This window comes from Bos mutus, chromosome 13, assembly GCF_027580195.1.
Source record: "Bos mutus isolate GX-2022 chromosome 13, NWIPB_WYAK_1.1, whole genome shotgun sequence".
Classification (NCBI taxonomy): domain Eukaryota; kingdom Metazoa; phylum Chordata; class Mammalia; order Artiodactyla; family Bovidae; genus Bos; species Bos mutus.
The window spans coordinates 57,705,902-57,725,208 of NC_091629.1; the positions used below are offsets into that span (position 1 = coordinate 57,705,902).

General features: G+C 38.0%; 1 protein-coding gene across 2 annotated transcripts in view; it reads left to right on the top strand.

Annotated features, from left to right (window-relative positions):
- STK4 (serine/threonine kinase 4) overlaps positions 1-19,307 on the top strand; it is a 90,356-nt gene that overhangs the window by 29,795 nt on the left and 41,254 nt on the right. For both annotated transcript variants that reach the window (XM_005903175.3, XM_070381784.1), the window contains one exon: positions 18,918-19,075. In XM_005903175.3, the coding sequence (XP_005903237.1) occupies positions 18,918-19,075 (158 nt within the window). The remainder of the gene's footprint in view (positions 1-18,917; positions 19,076-19,307) is intronic.

A 19,307-nucleotide genomic window follows, 5' to 3' on the forward strand; every position in this document is an offset into this window, starting at 1 on the left:
ATAAAGCATTAAATATCTATGGTCTTTTCATCATTTTTTTTTTGTACCTCATCTTTTAAAACTTTTGAGTTTTAAACTTCTGAATCAGGGATTATTTGGCAAACTACGGTCCACAGGCCAAATCCGGCCTGCCACCTGGCTTCGGCAGTTAAGTTTTCTTGGAATACAACCATGTCCATCCCCTTGCTTATTATCCATGACCACTTCTGCACTATGGAGACAGAGCTGAGCAGTTGTGAATGAGACCAGGTGGCCCCCAAAGCCTGAAATGTTTGCTGTTTGGTCCTTTACAGACATAAAGAGTTTTCTGACCAGTGCTTTAGACCTGCTGCTTTGTGACTGATTGATTCATTCACTAAACTTCTCTTCAGTGCCTGCTACTGTATCCCAGGTACTTTGCGAGATGCTGAGGATACAGCAGAGAATGAAGAAACAGTCCGTGCCCTGAAAGAAGCTGTTGTCTAGTCTGGGAGACAGACCATTTAATTATACTTCAGCGTATAAAATGGGCTTTAAAGCAGAGGTAATCTGAGTGTGTTGGCGAAGCAGAGTGGAAGAATATTTAATTTAGGCTGGGGATTACTGACAGATTCCTGGAGGGAAAAGGCAGGGAGGTTGGCAGTGAGTAGGGTGGGTAGAAATATGCCAGCAGAGGAAGCCGGGTCCACAGAGTCCAAAAGGCAGTGAGTTCAGGGGAACCGCAGCTGGTTTATTGCAGCTGGAACAGACTGTTCCAGGGCTTTGGTTCTCAGGCAACCCCCTGGAATTTTCACCTTCCAGGTCTGTGTATTTATAATCAGCTCTTTGTTTCTGAAGGGAAAAGGTTTTCTTGTTTTCTTTTTTCTAGTCTGGGGCCCAGGCTCATCATCTGTGTTTGACTTTGGGTCAGAATTATGCAGATGGTGAAAGAGTAGTCACACTGCCGATGGATGTGTAAATTGCTCTGACTTTTCTGGAATGTAGTGCATGTCAAGAGTTTAAAAAGAGCAAACCTTTGACTCAGTAAATTCCATTTCTAGGAATTTGGCCCAAGAAAATAATTGAAGATCTAGGCAAATTAATATTCCAGCTTTATAAAAGTAAAAAGATAAATTAACATGTTAATATGTGCATTAAAAAAAAAAGACTGGAAAAAAATCAAAAGGCTAGAGAAAAATCAACCAAATATTAAAAGTAGGTAAAGGGATTATAAATAGGTACTTTCGACTGTATTTATTTTCCAAGTTATTTTCTAGAGTTATTCTCAGAGGAAAAAAATACCACCAAAAATACTGCTGATATCATGGTATATCCTGTAAATTATTAATAGGACTTTGAATTCTTCATTGACTTAAGAATCTTTTTTTTTTTCCTTCTTAGTCCTTGGACTGTTGTTTATGGCCTTAAAAATGGATATTTACAGTTTATGGGCTTCCCTGGTGGGTCAGATAGTAAAGTGTCTGTCTGCAACGTGGAAGACCCGGGTTTGATCCCTAGGTCGGGAAGATACCCTGGAGAAGGAAATGGCAACCCACTCCAGTATCCTTGCCTGGAAAATTCTATGGACAGAGGAGCCTGGTAGGTTACAGTCCATGGGGTTGCAAAGAGTCGAACACGACTGAGCGACTTCACAAAGAGTTTATAAAAACATTTTCACTCCCTGCTAGTCTCAATTCTTACTACAAAAGTGTTCTTAGGGTATATTTCATCCCCTGGATGAAAGATTTGGTGTTCCATAAATTGTCAAGTGAATGCTATGTACTAAATTTAGTTTTTCTTTTACTCTTTTTAATAGCTAGCCTATGTAATTTGTTAGGTTTGTTTGTTTCGCAGTAATGAGCTGCTGACTCCTGTTTCTTTTCATTGACTCTAAGTGCTATATCGTCTCCTTGTTGTAAGGGCTTTAATTATGAAGATGATTATAATCCCTATGTAATATAACTTGGCTGACCCATTCATGTGTGTTGTGTGTGCATGTGTTATGCTTTTTTTAAATTTAAAGAATTCATTTTGTTCCAAATGTAATTGTCATATTTTAAGTGCTCATTACTTCAGTGGGTTGTGTGTTCAGTTTCTGAACTTGGAGAGTGTTATCATGTCTAATGAGAAACATACATCTTTTATTACAGCCATGAGGGAAAAACCCACTTAAAAGCCTCAATAGTCACAGCTAAGTGACATTAAATAAACTTTGTTCACAATCTGTTTCAGGTTGTATAATTCAATTTTTGAGTCACAAGTTAGATTTGCCACTTATTTTGAGATCTTTACTCATTACTGTAGGAGTTGAAACTTTTCACTATGGAAAGTTTTGAGAATAATGTCGTAACCTCTATGGACATATAGCCAGTTTCAAAAATAACTCACTGCCCATCATATTTCAGCCTTATTCCCCCAAAATAGCAAATTGAATTAATTTAAAGCAAATCTCAGACATTCGACTGCTTCTTCAGAATTGATTTTTAAACACTTAAAGGAGATCAACCAAGCCTGACTCAGATACTGTCTGTGTTATGTTGGACAATTCTTTCTCCTTGTATGGGCCTCAGTGCCCCTATTCAATAAAAGCAGTTATCAATCTTATTTTTTCCCTTGTCCCTGATAGTTCTACTTGTCCACATGTTTATAAAAATTATAGAACTCATGACTAATACAGAACTGAAGTTTCTGCAAGTTTAAATTTTGTGATAATAAATAGACTTTCACTTACTACCTTAGAAAAGGTTTGATATTTCAATTGCCTCTATTCTCATTAACTGTATTAAAAATTATTTATGTTAGCAGTATTCTAACAGTATCAGTGCTTTCTCACAAAAGAAATTGGTTCACTCCTAAGTCCTCTCATTGCAGCAGATAACTCCTGTTCTTGACCACATGCCTGTATAGTTCCTATATGATAATAATTTGCCTAGATGTTCTACTTTCTGATTATTTTCTGCTGAAAAAGCATATACATTTTCCATGTTGTTTGCATAGTCCTTTTTATATTTATCACACTTAACTGTTTTTTTGTCGTTTCCCCATTGCTGGGCATTTTGGCTGTGTCTATTTTTCACTATTATAAATAACTCTGCAGGGAACAAACGTCCTACATATAAATTTTGCCTTCCTTTTAATGTTTCCTAGGAAAAATTTCAGAGAAGGCAATGGCACCCCACTCCAGCACTCTTACCTGGAAAATCCCATGGACGGAGGAGCCTGGTGGGCTGCAGTCCATGGGGTCGCTAAGAGTCAGACGGGACTGAGCGACTTCACTTTCACTTTTCACTTTCATGCATTGGAGAAGGAAATGGCAACCCACTCCAGTGTTCTTGCCTGGAGAATCCCAGGGACCGGGGAGCCTGGTGGGCTGCCGTCTCTGGGGTCGCAGAGTCGGACACGACTGAAGCAACTCAGCAGCAGCAGGAAAAATTTCCTAGGAACAATTTTTGTTTGAATAATTATTTAAACGACATAATTGCACGTTTGCCATATTGTCCTCCAGAGGCTGGTACCAGTATACATTCCACAAGGATTGATAGCAGTTATCAGTATCCTTTGTTTCTTCCCTGGACAGCCAGCTATTTCCCTTTTATAGTTTCCATCTTTTAAATCTCTGTGTGCCACTTTCTGAGTGTTTTCCCTGGATTTATCTTCTAATTCTAAAATTCTTTTTTGAGTCATGTCTAATCAACTGTCTGACCCAGACACCGTGGTTTTTTCAGTAGCTAATATTTGCTTATAGTCATATGACTAGTAAACACTGGAGTTGGAAATTGAAAGAACTCCCAAGTCTATGGGACTTCCCTGTAGCTCAGATGGCAAAGAATCTGCCTGCAATGCAGGGGACACAGGTTCAATCCCTGGGTCAGGAAGATCCTCTGGATAAGAGAATGGCAACTCACTCCAATATTCTTGCCTGGAGAATCCCATGGACAGAGGAGCCTGGTGGGCTACAGTCCATGGGGTCGCAAAGAGTTGGGCACGACTGAGCGACTAAAACTATAAAGGTTCTTAATCTTAGTCCGAAAGTCTATGCTGTTTTCATTCTGCTGAACTTTGGTTTGTTTTGGAATCCTTGTGTTAATGTGTATTGTGTATGTGTGTGCATGCACATAAACACACACTCAGTTGTGTCCTACTCTTGGTGACCCCCTCTACTGTAGCCCGCCAGGTTCCTCTGTCCATGGAGTTTTCCAGGTAAGAATACTGGAGTGGTTTGCCATTTCCTCCTCCAGAGAATCTTCCCCACCCAGGGATCAAACCCGAGGCTCCTGCCATGTCTCCTGAATCGCAGGCAGTTTCTTTACCCTGAGCCACCAGGGAAACCATAATGTGCATTAGATCCATAATATAAACCTATCAAAATTCATGTTAAGACTGGTGTTGGCTTCTGAGGAAATTCCAGAGATACCTTTTTTTTTTTTTTTTTAAAGAAACAGTTCTTTTATATGTATATTAATTGTACCCAAGAGGATAGACGTTATAACTGGTAATGATAATCATTAATGACTAGGCACTTAATATCTGCCAGGTGTGGTGCTTAATCCTTTGTAAGCATCTCATATATTTTAATCATTGCAGTCATGCTGTGTGGTTTTTCATAGCCACCTCCACCCCTTTCAGAGCAGCAGAAACTGAATTGCAAAGCGATTAAGTAACTTGCTCGTGATTACATAGTGAGCAACAGAAGAGCCAAGATCTGAGGCCAGATGCGTCTGATTTCCAGGCTCGTGCTCTTAACCATTGTGTGACCCTGCCCCTCAGCAGAGCCCCTTCATTAAGTTGTGGAGGGACAGGACCAAGGCGCCTGATGGGAGGTCTCAGCTTGCCATGATCCACACTGGTAGCTTGAGTAACTCACCTCTGTACGAGTTTCCCCAGGATTTCCAGAGGCAGAGAGCACAAGGTTTTCTAAGGGGACCCGCCTCTGATGATTCTGTTAACATCTGAGGGCTTTTGTCTTGGTTGTGTGGGGTGCGATATGATTGCTTTATGAGAGACCCCAAGAACAACCTTTCACAACCACAAAGGTAAATCATGGCCCACACTACTTTGAAAACCCCTGTCTGGATAAAATACCAGTTTGGGGATTTGGGTAGGCTTCTTCTGTGTGTCTGTGTCAGTGGGGTCTTTTTTTTTTTTTTTTTTGCGTAACGTCTGGAGAAGAACTTCTGCCCCCATGATTTGAAGTTCACATTCCTGAGATGACTTGAGAGGATCCTCATACTTTCTTTGCACCAGTAGAGGGAGCTCTGTCATAGGTTATGAGTTTAAATGGTATTCTCACTTGTGTCCACAAATCCCTTTTCTATGGAAGGCTTCATTCTAGATCAAGACTGTGATTTATTTATTTTAACATCTATTTTAAGTAACTACAGCAACACTAGGGCAATGTCTTTATTTTACTTAGGTAGGCGTTTGAATACCTCATACTTGGCAAAGTTCAAGTAAGAGGAAAGTCGGTCAGAACATCTCAAAATAGTTTAAACTTTTCCTCTCTCTTCCCAGATTTCTTGGTAGACCTTAACCAGAACTGAGGTGTTCTTTCTGCAGCATGGTACCATGCATATAGTTTTGAGACTATCATCTGCCAAAGTGACCCTAACAAAGTAACTGAATATATATATATATTTTTAAAAAACTTAAAATTCTTCTGCAGAAACTGACTTGGGAGAAGTTATTTCATGTATCATAATAAACATTAACACTGACAGTTTATAGCTTTTCTTGTGTAGCCACTTTATTTTCCTTTAATTTATTTCTGTATTGACTTCACAAGTCTAATACTCTCTTTGACAGTAGATGTTGTCCTTTTTTTTTCCTTTCTTTTTTCGTTACTGGTTTACAGTGGTTCTTTGTGTGTTGGATACTAATTTTTCATCAGTTATATGCATTGTAAATATTTTTTCCCAGCTAGTGACTTGTGCTTTTAATTTTTCAGGCTCTTTTCTTAGAAAGCAACTTCTGTTTTCATGAAGTCACATTTGTCAGAATTTTCTTATACCATACATTTTTTTGTGCCTTCTTTCAGAAATTCTTAATAATATATTTTTAAAAAATTTAATTTTATTTGGCATATAGTTGATTTACAATGTTGTGTTCGTTTCAGGTGTATGGCAAAGCGATTCAGTTATATATACATCCATTCTTTTCCAGATTCTTTTCCTGTAGGTTACTACAGAATATTGAGTAAGGTTCCCTGTGCTGTATATAGTAGGTCCTTGTTGATTATCTATTTTATATGTAGTAGTGTGTATATGTTAATCCCAGACTCCTAATTTATCACTCCTCCTACTCTTAGTAATCAAGATGTTTACGAGGCGATGCATGGTGATCATTTCATAATGTATGCAGATGTCAAATCATTGTGTAATACATCTGAAACTAAAATAATGTCATGTGCCAACAATATTTTAACTAAAAGAAATTCTTTGCTACTCAAATGTCTTAAAAACTGTCTCCTACTTTTTTTTTTTTTCCCTAAAGGTTATAAAGTTTTACTGTCCACATTTAGGACTTTAATATATCAAATGTTTTTAAAAATTTGCAATATGAGCTATAGTCATCTAATTTTATTTCTTCCATGTGAAAGATTTGCATTTCCCTCCATTCAGATCTTTGGTCCTGTTATCTTCTCTTTCTTGCCTATCTATGAAAAATAAATTCTCCTTCTCCTACTTGTTTTTCTTTTCAATTACAGGTTACTCTTGAAATTTATATTATTCTTCCATGCAAATTTTAGTATTAGTCTGTGGAATTTTGTACAATACCTCTGGGATTTTGACTGAATTGCATTGAATACACAGATTAATTAGGCAGAATGGCTATCTTTATGATGTTAATTCTTCCTGTTCATGAACATAGTTTATCTTCTCATCTGTTTGGCTTATATCTTCTATTCTTAGATAACTTTATAATTATATCCATAAAGATATTTTAGATCTTTTTGTTAAATTAATTTTTGTAGATTACTTTATTTGTTCTAATAGGTTTTTTTTTTTTTAATGAAGACAATCTAATTGTGAATTGCATTCTTAGTTTTTCCTTTTGATCTTTATACTTAATATAATTTTCTGTCTTAGTAAGACCTCTAAAAATAGAGGTGGTAGTGGGCATTCTTGTCTGATTCCTTATCTTAAAGAAATTTCTTCTAATTATATCCACTAAGTCATTATAGTGGATCTGGTATATTATCAAGTTAAAGAAGATTTTGTCTATTTCTAGTTTAAGAGATTTCTTTTTTAATCAAAATTGGTAATAAATTTTGTTGTTATTCAGTTTTCTTACTTACTAATGTATTCAGCTAACATAATTTTTTCTCGAAGTTCAGTTTTCTCTGCATCCCACAGGTTTCATATGTGGGAAGTTGTAAATATTTTTTCCCAGTTTGTGGTGCTTTGTGCTTATTACATATTTCTTTTTTAACTCTTGAATTACTCAGAAATGCTTTTTAAAAACCAAATTCTATGAATTTTTTAAACTACTTATTTTTAATTTTCAGTTTCAGAGAATTATGGCTAATGAACACATTTGACCCAATATGTCAGTAATTTTTGTTAAATGTTGTTTGCGTGCCTTAGAAAGAATGTGTGTTTTCAGATTGCTTGTAGGAATCTATATGTATCTGGCGGATTTAGCTTGTTAATTGTCTTCAAATATAACTATTCACAACTAATTCTTGATATTTGATCTTTTGGTTTCTGAGGGAGATATGTTAAAATTGTTACTCTGTGGTTGTGATTTGTCTATTTTTGTTAATTTTGAGATTTTTATTTTTGGGGAGAGGTCTTTTGTATTTTGAGGTTGCATTGTCCGATGCATATAGATTTAGAATTGCTAACTCTTCCTGGGAATTGTTCCTTTTATATTTGACTTTCATAACTTCCCTGAGATACACGTTTATCAGTTATGAACTTCCTGCCATACATAATGAGCAAGTTCAAGTTAAAAGTTCAGCGTCTTGTCTAAAGTCACCCTAGATTGCAAGCCTTTGGCTTCTCTCTTCATTGCTTCTGTGATTTAGGCCATATTGTTAAAAATTGTGAAAAGCCTGCCTTTCTTACTGTTTGATACCTAATTCTAGGATCTTCAAACCTAAGACTTTTGTTATGTTGGTGTTTTGGGTTATCAACACTCACAACTGTGATAAGATTTTATAGCTAGTTAGCTAGGTTGATTGAAGGATGGTAACACAAATGTAGTAAGATGTTAACATTTGAGGAGTCTGAGTGAAGATTATCTGGATAGTCTTTGTAACCTTGAAGGTTTTGTACATCTGGTACATCAGCATAAAACATTACATGATTATTAACTCATGATTTTCAGTTTTTAGAAATAAATCTCAGGAGGCTTAATTTGAGATATTAAGTTTGAAAGTGCTTCACTTAAGAGTTTCCTAATAAAATAATATCTAGAGGTTGTTGGTTTCTACTGATTCAGGTATTACATCTGTCTTTAATATTGATAGAAATATGTGTTTCAGAAAAGCAAGCATATCCCACAGGTTTATAAAAATGTTAATTAAAAAAAATTAGCAGTCCTCTTATTGAAAAAAATTACAGTGTCCATTTTTTAAATTGAGGTATGGGTGTTTTACAGTGTCACGTTAGTTTCAAGTATACAGTAGAGCAAAGTGATTCAGTTATATTAATTATTAATATATGTCATTCAAAGTAATATATTGGACACTGAAGATCTTTAGTAGTACTATGAAGATAATGAAGTTTTGTTATATGTGAGGTTTTTTTTGATGTGTCTTAATATGCAGGAAAACGGCTTCACCATTTCATCCTCAAGCAAGCATCTTTTCTTAAAGGAAGAGAATTCTTCTGTTTTACTTCATCATTATCAAATAGGATATTATAATTAGGAGCTCAAATGAGAATTCTACTTCTATACAAGAAGTAGAGAAAGAATCCAAGCTTTTAAAACATTAAAAGTATTTTGTCACATAAACTGTGTTATTATACTTTAATAATACTTTAAAGTATCTTTGAAAATAACAAAAATTTTTTATTTCAGAGGCAGAGATAACAAAAAAATCTTGGAGCAACTTGAGCCTGATTGGCATAAATTTGTAGTTTAGCAGTTAATGCTTTTGTCCCAGATGAGGAAATGACAGGCAAAAGGATGACCCTTTAAAATATGTACATCATGTGCTAAAGATTTGACACGCAGTGGTTCTCCCTTCCAAGACTCATTGGCTATGATAAATGGTTTTCTTGTCCTCACTGCATTCCCAAGAGATACATGGTGGCCGGTTCCTCTCCTTATCTCCGGGCTGATTAGGCCACTGATTAGGCAGAACTTGGACCACTGAATTAAAAGATTATTTCCACTGACGCAAGCCTTTTAAACTAGAGTCAGTGAACTAAAGGGAGGGACTGGATGATTTCTATTTGAAACTTAAATTTCTAATTGCATTCTAATCTCTTGTTGTTATTGTTCAATCTCTAAGTTGTGTCCGACTCTTTGAGACCCCATGAACTGCAGCACACCAGGCTTCCCTGTCCATTACCATCTCCTGGAGTTTGTTCAAACTCATGTCCATCGAGTCAGTGATGCCATCGAACCATCTCATCCTCTGTCGCTCCCTTCTCCTCCTGCCCTCAGTCTTTCCCAGCATCAGGGTCTTTTCCAGTGAGTCAGCTCTTCTCATCAGGTGGCCAAAGTATTGGTGCTTCAGCTTCAGCATCAGTCCATCTAATGAACATTCAGGGTTGATTTCTTTTAGGATTGATTGGTTTGATCTCTTTGCTGTCCAAGGGACTCTCAAGAGTCTTCTCTTGCACCACAGTTCGAAAGCATAAATTCTTCAGCGCTCAGCCTTCTTTATGGTCCAACTCTCACATCTGTACATGGAAAAACCATAATTTTGATTTTAAGGACATTTGTTGGGAAAGTGGTATCTCTGCTTTTTAATATGCTGTCGAGGTTTGACATAACTTTTCTTCTAAGGAACAAGCATCTTTTAATTTCATGGCTGCAGTCACCATCTGCAGTGATTTTGGACCACAAGAAAATAAAGTCAGCCACTGTTTCCACTTTTTCCCCATCTATTTGCCATGAGGATGCCATGATCTTAGTTTTTTGAATGTTGAGTTTTAAGCCAGATTTTTCACTCTCCTGTTTCACCCTTATTAAGAGGCTCTTTAATCTCTTTGAAAAAGAATTTTATTTTTTAAAGATATTTTTGCTATGGGTCATTTTTAAAGTTTTTATTGAATTTGTTACACTATTGCTTCTGTTTTACATTATGGTTTTTTGTTTGTGAGGCATGTGGGACCTTACTAAACTCCCTGACCAGGAATTGAACCCATAGGCCCTGCATTGGAAGGCAAAATCTTAACCATTGGACCACCAGGAAGTCCCGAAATGGAATTCTAAAGCATCATGGCATTATTAACTTAGAGCAGCTCAGAACTGTTTTGGGTAAACTGTTGTGATAGTATTATGTGATAAAAACTTAATGTATTCATAGTTTCCCAGAAAGTCCTAGGTCTCATGAAGGCACCTATTGTTGTGAGTTTCCTCATGTTAAAACCAAAGTCAGGATCTTGTTGAAATGATTTTATTTCAACACCGTCCGTCAGATGCTAATTTCAGAGCTACATAAGATGGAATTCTTGACTCACAGCCTGTTTTCTTTCCACCTGCAGTTTTTTTGAAGAGGATGTTATAACATTGCCTCCCTTGTGTGTTCTCTATCTCATTCTCTCTGACTTAGATTTTACTATTTGCAAGGATGGTAAATAGGACATAAAGTACTACAGAATTTGCTTTAAAGCTTCTTTACTACAGTGACCTTACTGTCTGATTTCGGATCCCTTCAGATTGTTTAAAACTATCATCAGAGAATATTTGTATTCTCAAAAATACAGTCCATATATCTTTGTCATGCACAGCATCATATGAGAACTTTATCAAGCTTTGGCAAGTTACTTTTTGGAGCCTCAGTTTCCTAGTCCGAAAAAGTGAAGCATAAAAGTTCTATTTTGTCAGACTGAGATGGTAAGAAATACATATTTAAAATGCTTACCCTAGAAAAGCTTAAAAAGAGTAAGTATTATAGTATTTGATAGTGTATGACAGTGGGTTGTTTTTTTTTTTTAGTGTATCATGGTGGTTTTTTTGGTTGGACCTTGAAAAACTCCTTCAACCAGAGCTACTTTTCTGCATTGTAATTCCTTTTCTCTTGCTAGTCATGTTTTTTTTCGTTTTTACTCTTGGTATTAATGGTATTTTATAAGCGCCACTTCTATGGCACTGGCTTGAAGCTGATTGATCTAAAGGAAGGTCAGTTTTCAATTTCAGTAATGTTTTTAAAATGTGAAGGGGGGAGGGAAAGAGAGATTAGTTCTAATTCCTTGGCAACAAGGTAACAGATGTTTTGAGAATCTGTTAAGTAGTACCTCAAAATATAAGACTGTAGATTTTAGGGGCTAGATTTTGGATCCTTGTGAGCCTTCCTTTTTGAAGTTTCAAAAGGTTATCTTAATACTGTGGGATTTATTACCCACTTGATTTTTTTTCCATCCCTGAAGGATAATCTCTGGCATTCACTGAGCATTTATCAGAAGCTCCCTCTAGGGTGGGATTCACAACAGAAGAGCAGAAATCTTGGTCTTTAGACTATTCTCACAAATAATTTTTGCACAAGTAATTCAAGGTCATCCTGCCAGAGCGGAGACTAAATCCTAATTGTTTGTGCAGTTTTTCTAATTATGTCCAGATGTCGGGCTCACTTTTATCTTTGGAAACCTTCTTGATTCTTGTGGGATGAGCCAAAAAGCACAGACACGTGGTGCCTGAAAATGCGTTCAAACCCCTCATGCCAGACCACATATTAAGATATGAAAGTACTGGATCTCAGTGTGACGTGGCTGAAGGGCTCAAGGCCTATATTTTGGGGAAGATAAGGTGCTGCTCCAGTAGAGTTAAGTTGGTAAAAAGAGAGCCAAGAATAGCCATGGGGGGAATAATCTGTTTTCCAAAAGAGGGTAGTCGTAATGAAGATCAAAGGGAAAAGTCCAAAAGATATACTTTGGCTCTTATGTCTAAGAGGCCAGTAAATCAGTTTTGATCAGTTAGGGGAATATATTTTCCTGGTGCTCTAAGCTTTCCGACCTGCTTCCCCTTGTTGGGCAAGAAGACTGAGATACATTATGATCAAATTAAATGGGTCCCAAAGAAAAAAGTAGATGATTCTCTTAAGTGTTTATGTTCTAAAAAATATCAACTTGGAACCAGTATTTGTTAAAAAGAAATATTTAATCCCGACCAAATAATACTTATTAGGTATTCACTATGTGCCCTTACTGTGTAGTGTACAAAAAACCAAATGAGACATTTGCTGCCAACCAGGAATTTGTAGGTTGAAAGGGGATGATGACATTTGTCATTATCATTATCTAACATGTATAGAGTGCCTATTATTCTTACCATTCTTTCTAATTCCTTATATATCTGGAGCTTTACCCTAGGTGCTTCTCATAGTGGTATTTATGTTGACATCACTTTGTTAAGGAGGACCTTCACAGAGGCAAGTAGTAATGTTAAGCCAAATACTGGATAAGTGATTCAGGGAAGTGTTAAAAGGATTTGTGAGAACTTAGATATACAGAGAGATGGGAGGATGATATTCCATGCAGGTGCAGACTCAGAAAGGAGAGGTATGTTATATATTAAACATTCACTTTAGCTGAAGTGGGTGGGTGTTGCCCAGATATTGGAGGACCTTGAATGCCAGAGTAAGAAGTTTGAACTTGATCTTGTTGGTAATAGGATAGTACAAAGACATTTTGATCAGAAAAGTGAAATAGCAAAAGGTTTTTTTAAAAGCAGATTCAGTTGGATGATATGGAGTTTGAAAAGACTAGGAACAATGAGACCAATTACGAAATTGTTGCAATAACCACCGGATCATTCTCAACTATGACCCTTTTGTATCTTTTTGGGTATGCCAACTCTATTGCTCTAGTCAGTAACACCTTGAAATCTGGATTTAGATCTCTTTGAATAGATATATGGTAGCATACTAGACGGAGAAGGCAATGGCATCCCACTCCAGTACTCTTGCCTGGACAACTCCATGGACGGAGGAGCCTCGTAGGCTGCAGTCCATGGGGTCGCTGAGAGTCAGACATGACTGAGCGACTTCACTTTCACTTTTCACTTTCATGCATTGGAGAAGGAAATGGCAACCCACTCCAGTGTTCTTGCCTGGAGAATCCCAGGGACAGGGGAGTCTGGTGGGCTGCTGTCTCTGGGGTCCCACAGAGTTGGACACAACTGACTCGACTTAGCAGCAGCAGCAGCAGCATACTAGACTTAAAGAACCAGAGCATCACTGCCCAGAAGTCAGTTCACATAGAGGCAATTACCAAAACTGGTTCCTAGAAGAGTTACTTGGGTTGGACTCCAGGGAACCTTGTAACATCATTCTGGGAATTCTTAGTGGTTTCAAAGAACATTCAAAGGAATATTTATGGCCACGTACAGAAACTTGAATAATAACTTGTGCCATTAGATGGGTTAATACATGTAAAGCACTTAGGTGCCTCAGTCTTGAAACCAAAAACCACACACATAATGAAAGTTAGATTAAAAAACAAAACAGTAACCCTGTGATAAGGTATATTATTCCATGCTAGAAGGAAACGTTTGAGAGATTACTTGAGTTGTTTTGTTGTAAATATTCATGCATGAAACAGAGAAGAAAATGTAGACTTTTTCCAGTTCTGTAGTTTAAACCAGGTAGAAAAGAGTGACTATAGAAATGAAGGAAAAGGTAGATTGACTGTCGTAGTTTACTTAGTGACAGTCTTAAAAATGAACATTTTAAATGGAAGGGCATGAAGTTTAATGTCTAATAGATGGTCATTCCAAAGGAAAAGAAGGGCCTCCGTCTTTGGTCAAGCTTCTTCCCAGTTATGACTGCCTTGGCATTGTGTTATAGTTCATATAAATCCAGAAATATAAGTAGATAGAGAAAAGGGGTCCTTCTGTTCTTTTAATTGAGTTATTGATATATAATTCACTCATTTAAAGTATACGGTTCAGTGAACTGTACTCTTTGAGTCTAACTTTTTATGGACTCACCATGGTCTAATTTTTTAAATTTATTATTTTTTAATTGAGATATAATTCACATATAAAATTCACCATTTTAAGGTTACAGTTCTGTGGTTTCTAAGAATGTTTTAGCAGGGTTGTGCAGTTATAACCACTGTTGAATTTCATATATTTTTGTTATCCCCCAAACCAATATCCTGTTAGCAGTCACTTCTTGTTACCCTTTTCCCCCATCCCAAGGCACCCATTGATCTGCTTTCTGTCTCTTAAGGATATGCCTATTCTGAAAATGTTATATAAATGGAATCATGCAAAATGCAGCTTTTGTATCTGGCTTCTTTCACTTATCAGGGTTCGTCAATGTTGTAGGATATATCAATAGTTCATTCCTTTTCATAGTTGAATAATATACCATTTGTATGGATATACCTGATTTGGTTCAAAATCTAATTTTTGAACATTTTAATCACCCTCTAAAGAAACTCTGTATCCAAAATACTCACTGCCCCAATAACCCTAGGCAACCGCTAATCTACTTTTGGTCTCTACAAATTTGCTTATTCTGAACATTTCATATAAATAGAATCATAGAATGTGGTTTTTGTGACTGGCTCCTTTCATTCAGCATCCTGTTTTCAGGGTTCCTCTGTGTTGTACCATATGTCTGTATTTATTTTTTATCTCCAAATAATACTCTCCTATATCTATATATAGACATCACTTTTTATTATTTCCTTCATCAGCTGATGATTTTTGGATTGTTGTGTCCTTCTGCTTTTACATAGCATTTTTCAAAGAAAACTAAATATAAGATACAGTTGCTTATGAATTTGCCCTTTTGTGGACTTTGACAGATTGTCCATTTAGCTTACCAGGTGCTGCTTACAAAGAGAAACAGGCCAGTCATAATGTAGGAATTCAGGCTTTCTTTGCATCAGATGAAAATCAGAGCAAGACATGGCTGTTTTCCAGGTTTGACTTTTCTGTTGAGTCCATTCTCCCAGTGGCTTCAGGTTTCTGGTATTATCATTCAGTGGAACGTCTTCATTTCCTGGGATACACCTGAGAAAAATACCACAGCTCACATTGAAACACAAAGCCCACCGGCTGGCAGAAGCCCTGGGGACAGCATCGTCTTTAGTCAGTGGGGAGCAGTTCTCTGACACCTTTCAATGTCATCAGGCTGTTGTCCAGCGTGCCTGATGGTCTCACTCAGGAGTGCTGAAAGAAGAGTCCCAGAGATAAGGTTACTGGGAAAATTCCATTCCCCCAGTCTTTCTACACTCAGTCTAATGGCAGTTCGGATATGTCAAGAATTTCATTTTGATTTTAGAGCATTTTGCAATATGAGAGGCAGCCTTGAAGCCTGATGATCAGGGTTCAGATCCTGTCCTTGTATAACCTTAGGCAAATTTCTCATCTAGAAAGTGGAAATGATAGTGGTGGTGGTGGTGGTGGTTTAGTTGCTAAGTTGTGTCCGACTCTTCTGACCCCATGGACTGTAGCCCGCTAGGCTCTTCTGTCCATGGGATTTCCCAGGCACGAATACTGGAGTGGGTTGCCAGTTCCTTCTCCAGGGGACCTTTCCGACCTGGGTTCTCAAAAGATGGGAGGACAAAGGGAAACGATACATCGTGTAGCACTTGGTAGGTGCCGACAAGGGCACCTTCCCTCCTACTTTATTTACATGGTGTTCCTGAAGCTTGGATGGCAGCATCCTGTGGAAGCATCAAGCCAAGGGCCTGAAACTTAGAAAGCATTCAGTCAATGTTAGTTGCATTTGAACCTGAGTTCCCGAAGTCTAATTCCTTTTGTAGGTATAGTTCAGTGTGTGGGGGGTGTGATGGAAAGAGATGGAGACAGGTCTCAGATACTGAATCAGTCAGTTTTTGCTGTGTGACAAACCACCTCAAAAACTTAGTGATCAGCTGGGGCTGACTTCTGAAGGCTTCATCTAAGACCATGTTGTTGGGGCTTCTCTCTGCTTCCAAAGTTTTAAATACATCGCATTTACACATGTTTTCTTCTAGTACTTATGCTGCTACTGCTGCTGCTAAGTCGCTTCAGTCATGTCCGACTCTGTGCGACCCCATGGACTGCAGCCCACCAGGCTTCTCCATCCATGGGATTCTCCAGGCAAGAACACTGGAGTGGGTTGCCATTTCCTTCTCCAATGCATGAAAGTGAAAAGTGAAAGTGAAGTCGCTCAGTCGTGTCTGACTCTTAGCAACCCCATGGACTGCAGCCCACCAGGCTCTTCTGTACATGGGATTTTCCAGGCAAGAGTACTGGAGTGGGGTGCCATTGCCTTCTCCGACCTAGTACTTGTGGTTTCCATTTTTATAATTAGAGCTCTTTTTCATTTGGAGTTTTCCTGGTTGAAGATAGGAGGTGTGGTTACAATATAGTCTTTCCCCAAACAGCTGTCCAGTTGTTTGAAAGACATTTAGGCTTTCTGCCTTGTTCTGGTTGTTCTATTCTCTTCAGCTGGTCTGAACCAGTGTTGTTGTTGTTGTTGGGTTTTTTTGGTTGTTTGTTTTTTGCTGCACTGTGTGACCTACAGAATCTTAGTTCCCCTGACCAGAGAAGAAACCCGTGCCCCCTGCATTAGAAGCACTGAGTCTTAACCACTGGACCACCAAGGGAGTTCCAGGGTATTTTGTGTAAAAGCACACTGTGTACTGCCTGTGTCAGCCGCCTGTAGCACTGTCAGAGTTGCTTGGTTCAAGGAGGCCCTCTAAACACCCATTTTTATTTGTAGGATTATGGGTAGACTTGCTACAGAGTTGTCTCTGAGCCAAACTTCTCCTCTGGTGATCTCATAGGAAGGGACTGATCAAAAGGACTTTATGTCCTAACTTGTTGGAAAATCCAAAACACCCCCATTTTTACAAGTTTTATTTTGTTTCAGTTCCTTCAGAACTATATAATGAATTAATATCTTAAATTTAACTTTAAAAGTGTATAAAAAATTAACTTAAAAAGTAAGTGTAAAAAGCACTTCACATCATGCCTAGAACAGACAAAACAAAACAGACATTGAACACAGTTGTTGACTGGTCCCAGCAAAAATCATGTTTAATCCCTAATAAACGAGGGGGCAATAGTGAAGTAAGCTACTGGCAGCATCTAGAAGTGGGCAAATCTGGGATTGACCGCTGTTGAACTTGGCAATGGTGATGGTAAGTAAGACAAACATCTGAGATGCAGTCAGGATGCTGGCTTGAAACTGGGACTGAGCGTATGTCAGGAAATAAGACTGCAGGGAACAAGGGTGCTTGGAGAGAAACACGTGCTGTTCTTTATGTTCTGGCCCTACCTGTTCACTTCTTACAGCTCTGAACCTTCTAGTCTTTTTTCCTGGTTACTGGGGGAAAAGGCAGTATAAATCCACATGCAAAGTACTGGAAAAAAAAAAAAAAAGCTTCTATACTTCCCAGTATTAGGTTGCTGTGAAATAAGTACCTTCAGCTAACTAGGTTTTTCAGTTATTCCGGGTAAAGTTGCTCTTTCTGCAATTGTTACTAGTTCTAGTGAGCAACTGCTGTATTCTGCTCTCATATGGTAACTGCTGTTACATAACCACTGATTCTGCTCTGTAGCCGCCCTGCTGTGGGACTGCTAACCTAAGTTCTTCGACCAGTCTTCCCTGACCACCTGTCTTATAAGATCTTGCTGTCTCCTGGGCATGTGTAACTCTTACAGTCAACTCTATTTAATATCCTATACGATCTTCTTTACAGAGTGATGTAAGTCAGAAAAAGAAAAACAAATATCATATATTAACACATGTATGTGGAATCTAGAAAAACAGTACTGAGGAACCTGTCTGCAGCACAGGGATAGAGATGCAGATGTAGATAACGGATTTGTGGACACAGGGAGGGGAGGAGAAGGTGGGACCAATTGCGAGAGTAGCACTGAAACATCTACACCCCCATATGTGAAACAGAGAGCTAGCGGGGAGCTGCTGCATAGCACAGGGAGCTCAACCCGGTGCTCTGTGACGACCTCGAGGAGTGGGCTGGGGTGGGGGGTGGAAGGGAGGGATATATGTACAGTTATGTCTGATTCACTGTTACATGGCAGAAACCAACACAGCATTGTAAAGCAGTTATCCTCCAATTAAAAATAAATTTTAAAATTTGAATCAAGGAAAAAATATTTTAAAGAATTCAGTAAAATCACCTATAATCCTGCTATCAGAGATAAATCCTATTAACATTTTAGTCATATTTTTTTCTAGACATTTTTTCTCCTATATATATAATTTTACCGAGTTGAGATTATACTATGTATATAATATTGTATCTTTATTTTTCCTCCTTAACTTTATCATAAGCCATTTGTAAACAGTGTTTTAAAAGTTATATATTTCGTGGAGCGGATTGTGACATACTTGGATTTTCTTTTTCAGACCTGTTTTTCTCATTTGTCAAATTAGATCGTGAGTTTGCCAAGGGAAATCAGTCAGTCTGGGGTGTCATCCCCTGTCCTGACTCTAATGTCTATGGAGCATATTATATATGTAGATGATTAATAAATACTTTGGCTTGTGCATCTCTTTTCAGTCTAAATGTTATAGAAACTCTTTGCTATCAGGGATCCGAAAACTATGACTTGCAGCTGACTCAGGTTCTTTGCATCACCAAGTCTTTCCATTTAGAAAAAGCGACCCAGAGGGGGCTGTGAATCCTCTGAAATCCTATGGAACGTATTATGAATAAGAATTTTTTAGGTGCATTTTCCTATACTTTTCACTAGAACATTAAAGGATTATTTAACAAAAAGCAACTGATTCCATAACAGTAGCCCACCTGGAGACAGATCCATTTACTAAACTTGTCTGAAATCTGAGATAGTATATTTGTCTTGGTTTTCAGGAAGGGACGAGACCATGCAGCCTGCCAGACCATCGTTCCTTGAATATTTCGAACAAAAAGAAAAGGAAAATCAGATCAACAGCTTTGGCAAGAGTGTCCCTGGCCCATTGCAGAACTCCTCAGATTGGAAAGTTCCCCAGGATGGAGACTATGAATTCGTAAGTAGAGTTGGAAGCAGATGGTTATGTCTGCTGAGGAAAGCTGTTTGAAAGATCACACACCCACTTCTGTCGTTTCTCTCAAAGTGCAAAGTGCTTGAGCATTTTCTCGTGCAGCTCACACCTCCTGTAAATGCCCCTGGCAGCAGCTCCTGTCCCGAGGGCCTCCAGGGTCTTGAGACCACATTTTGACTGACATTTGAGCCGTTCTGAGGACCCTCAATTAGTGGCA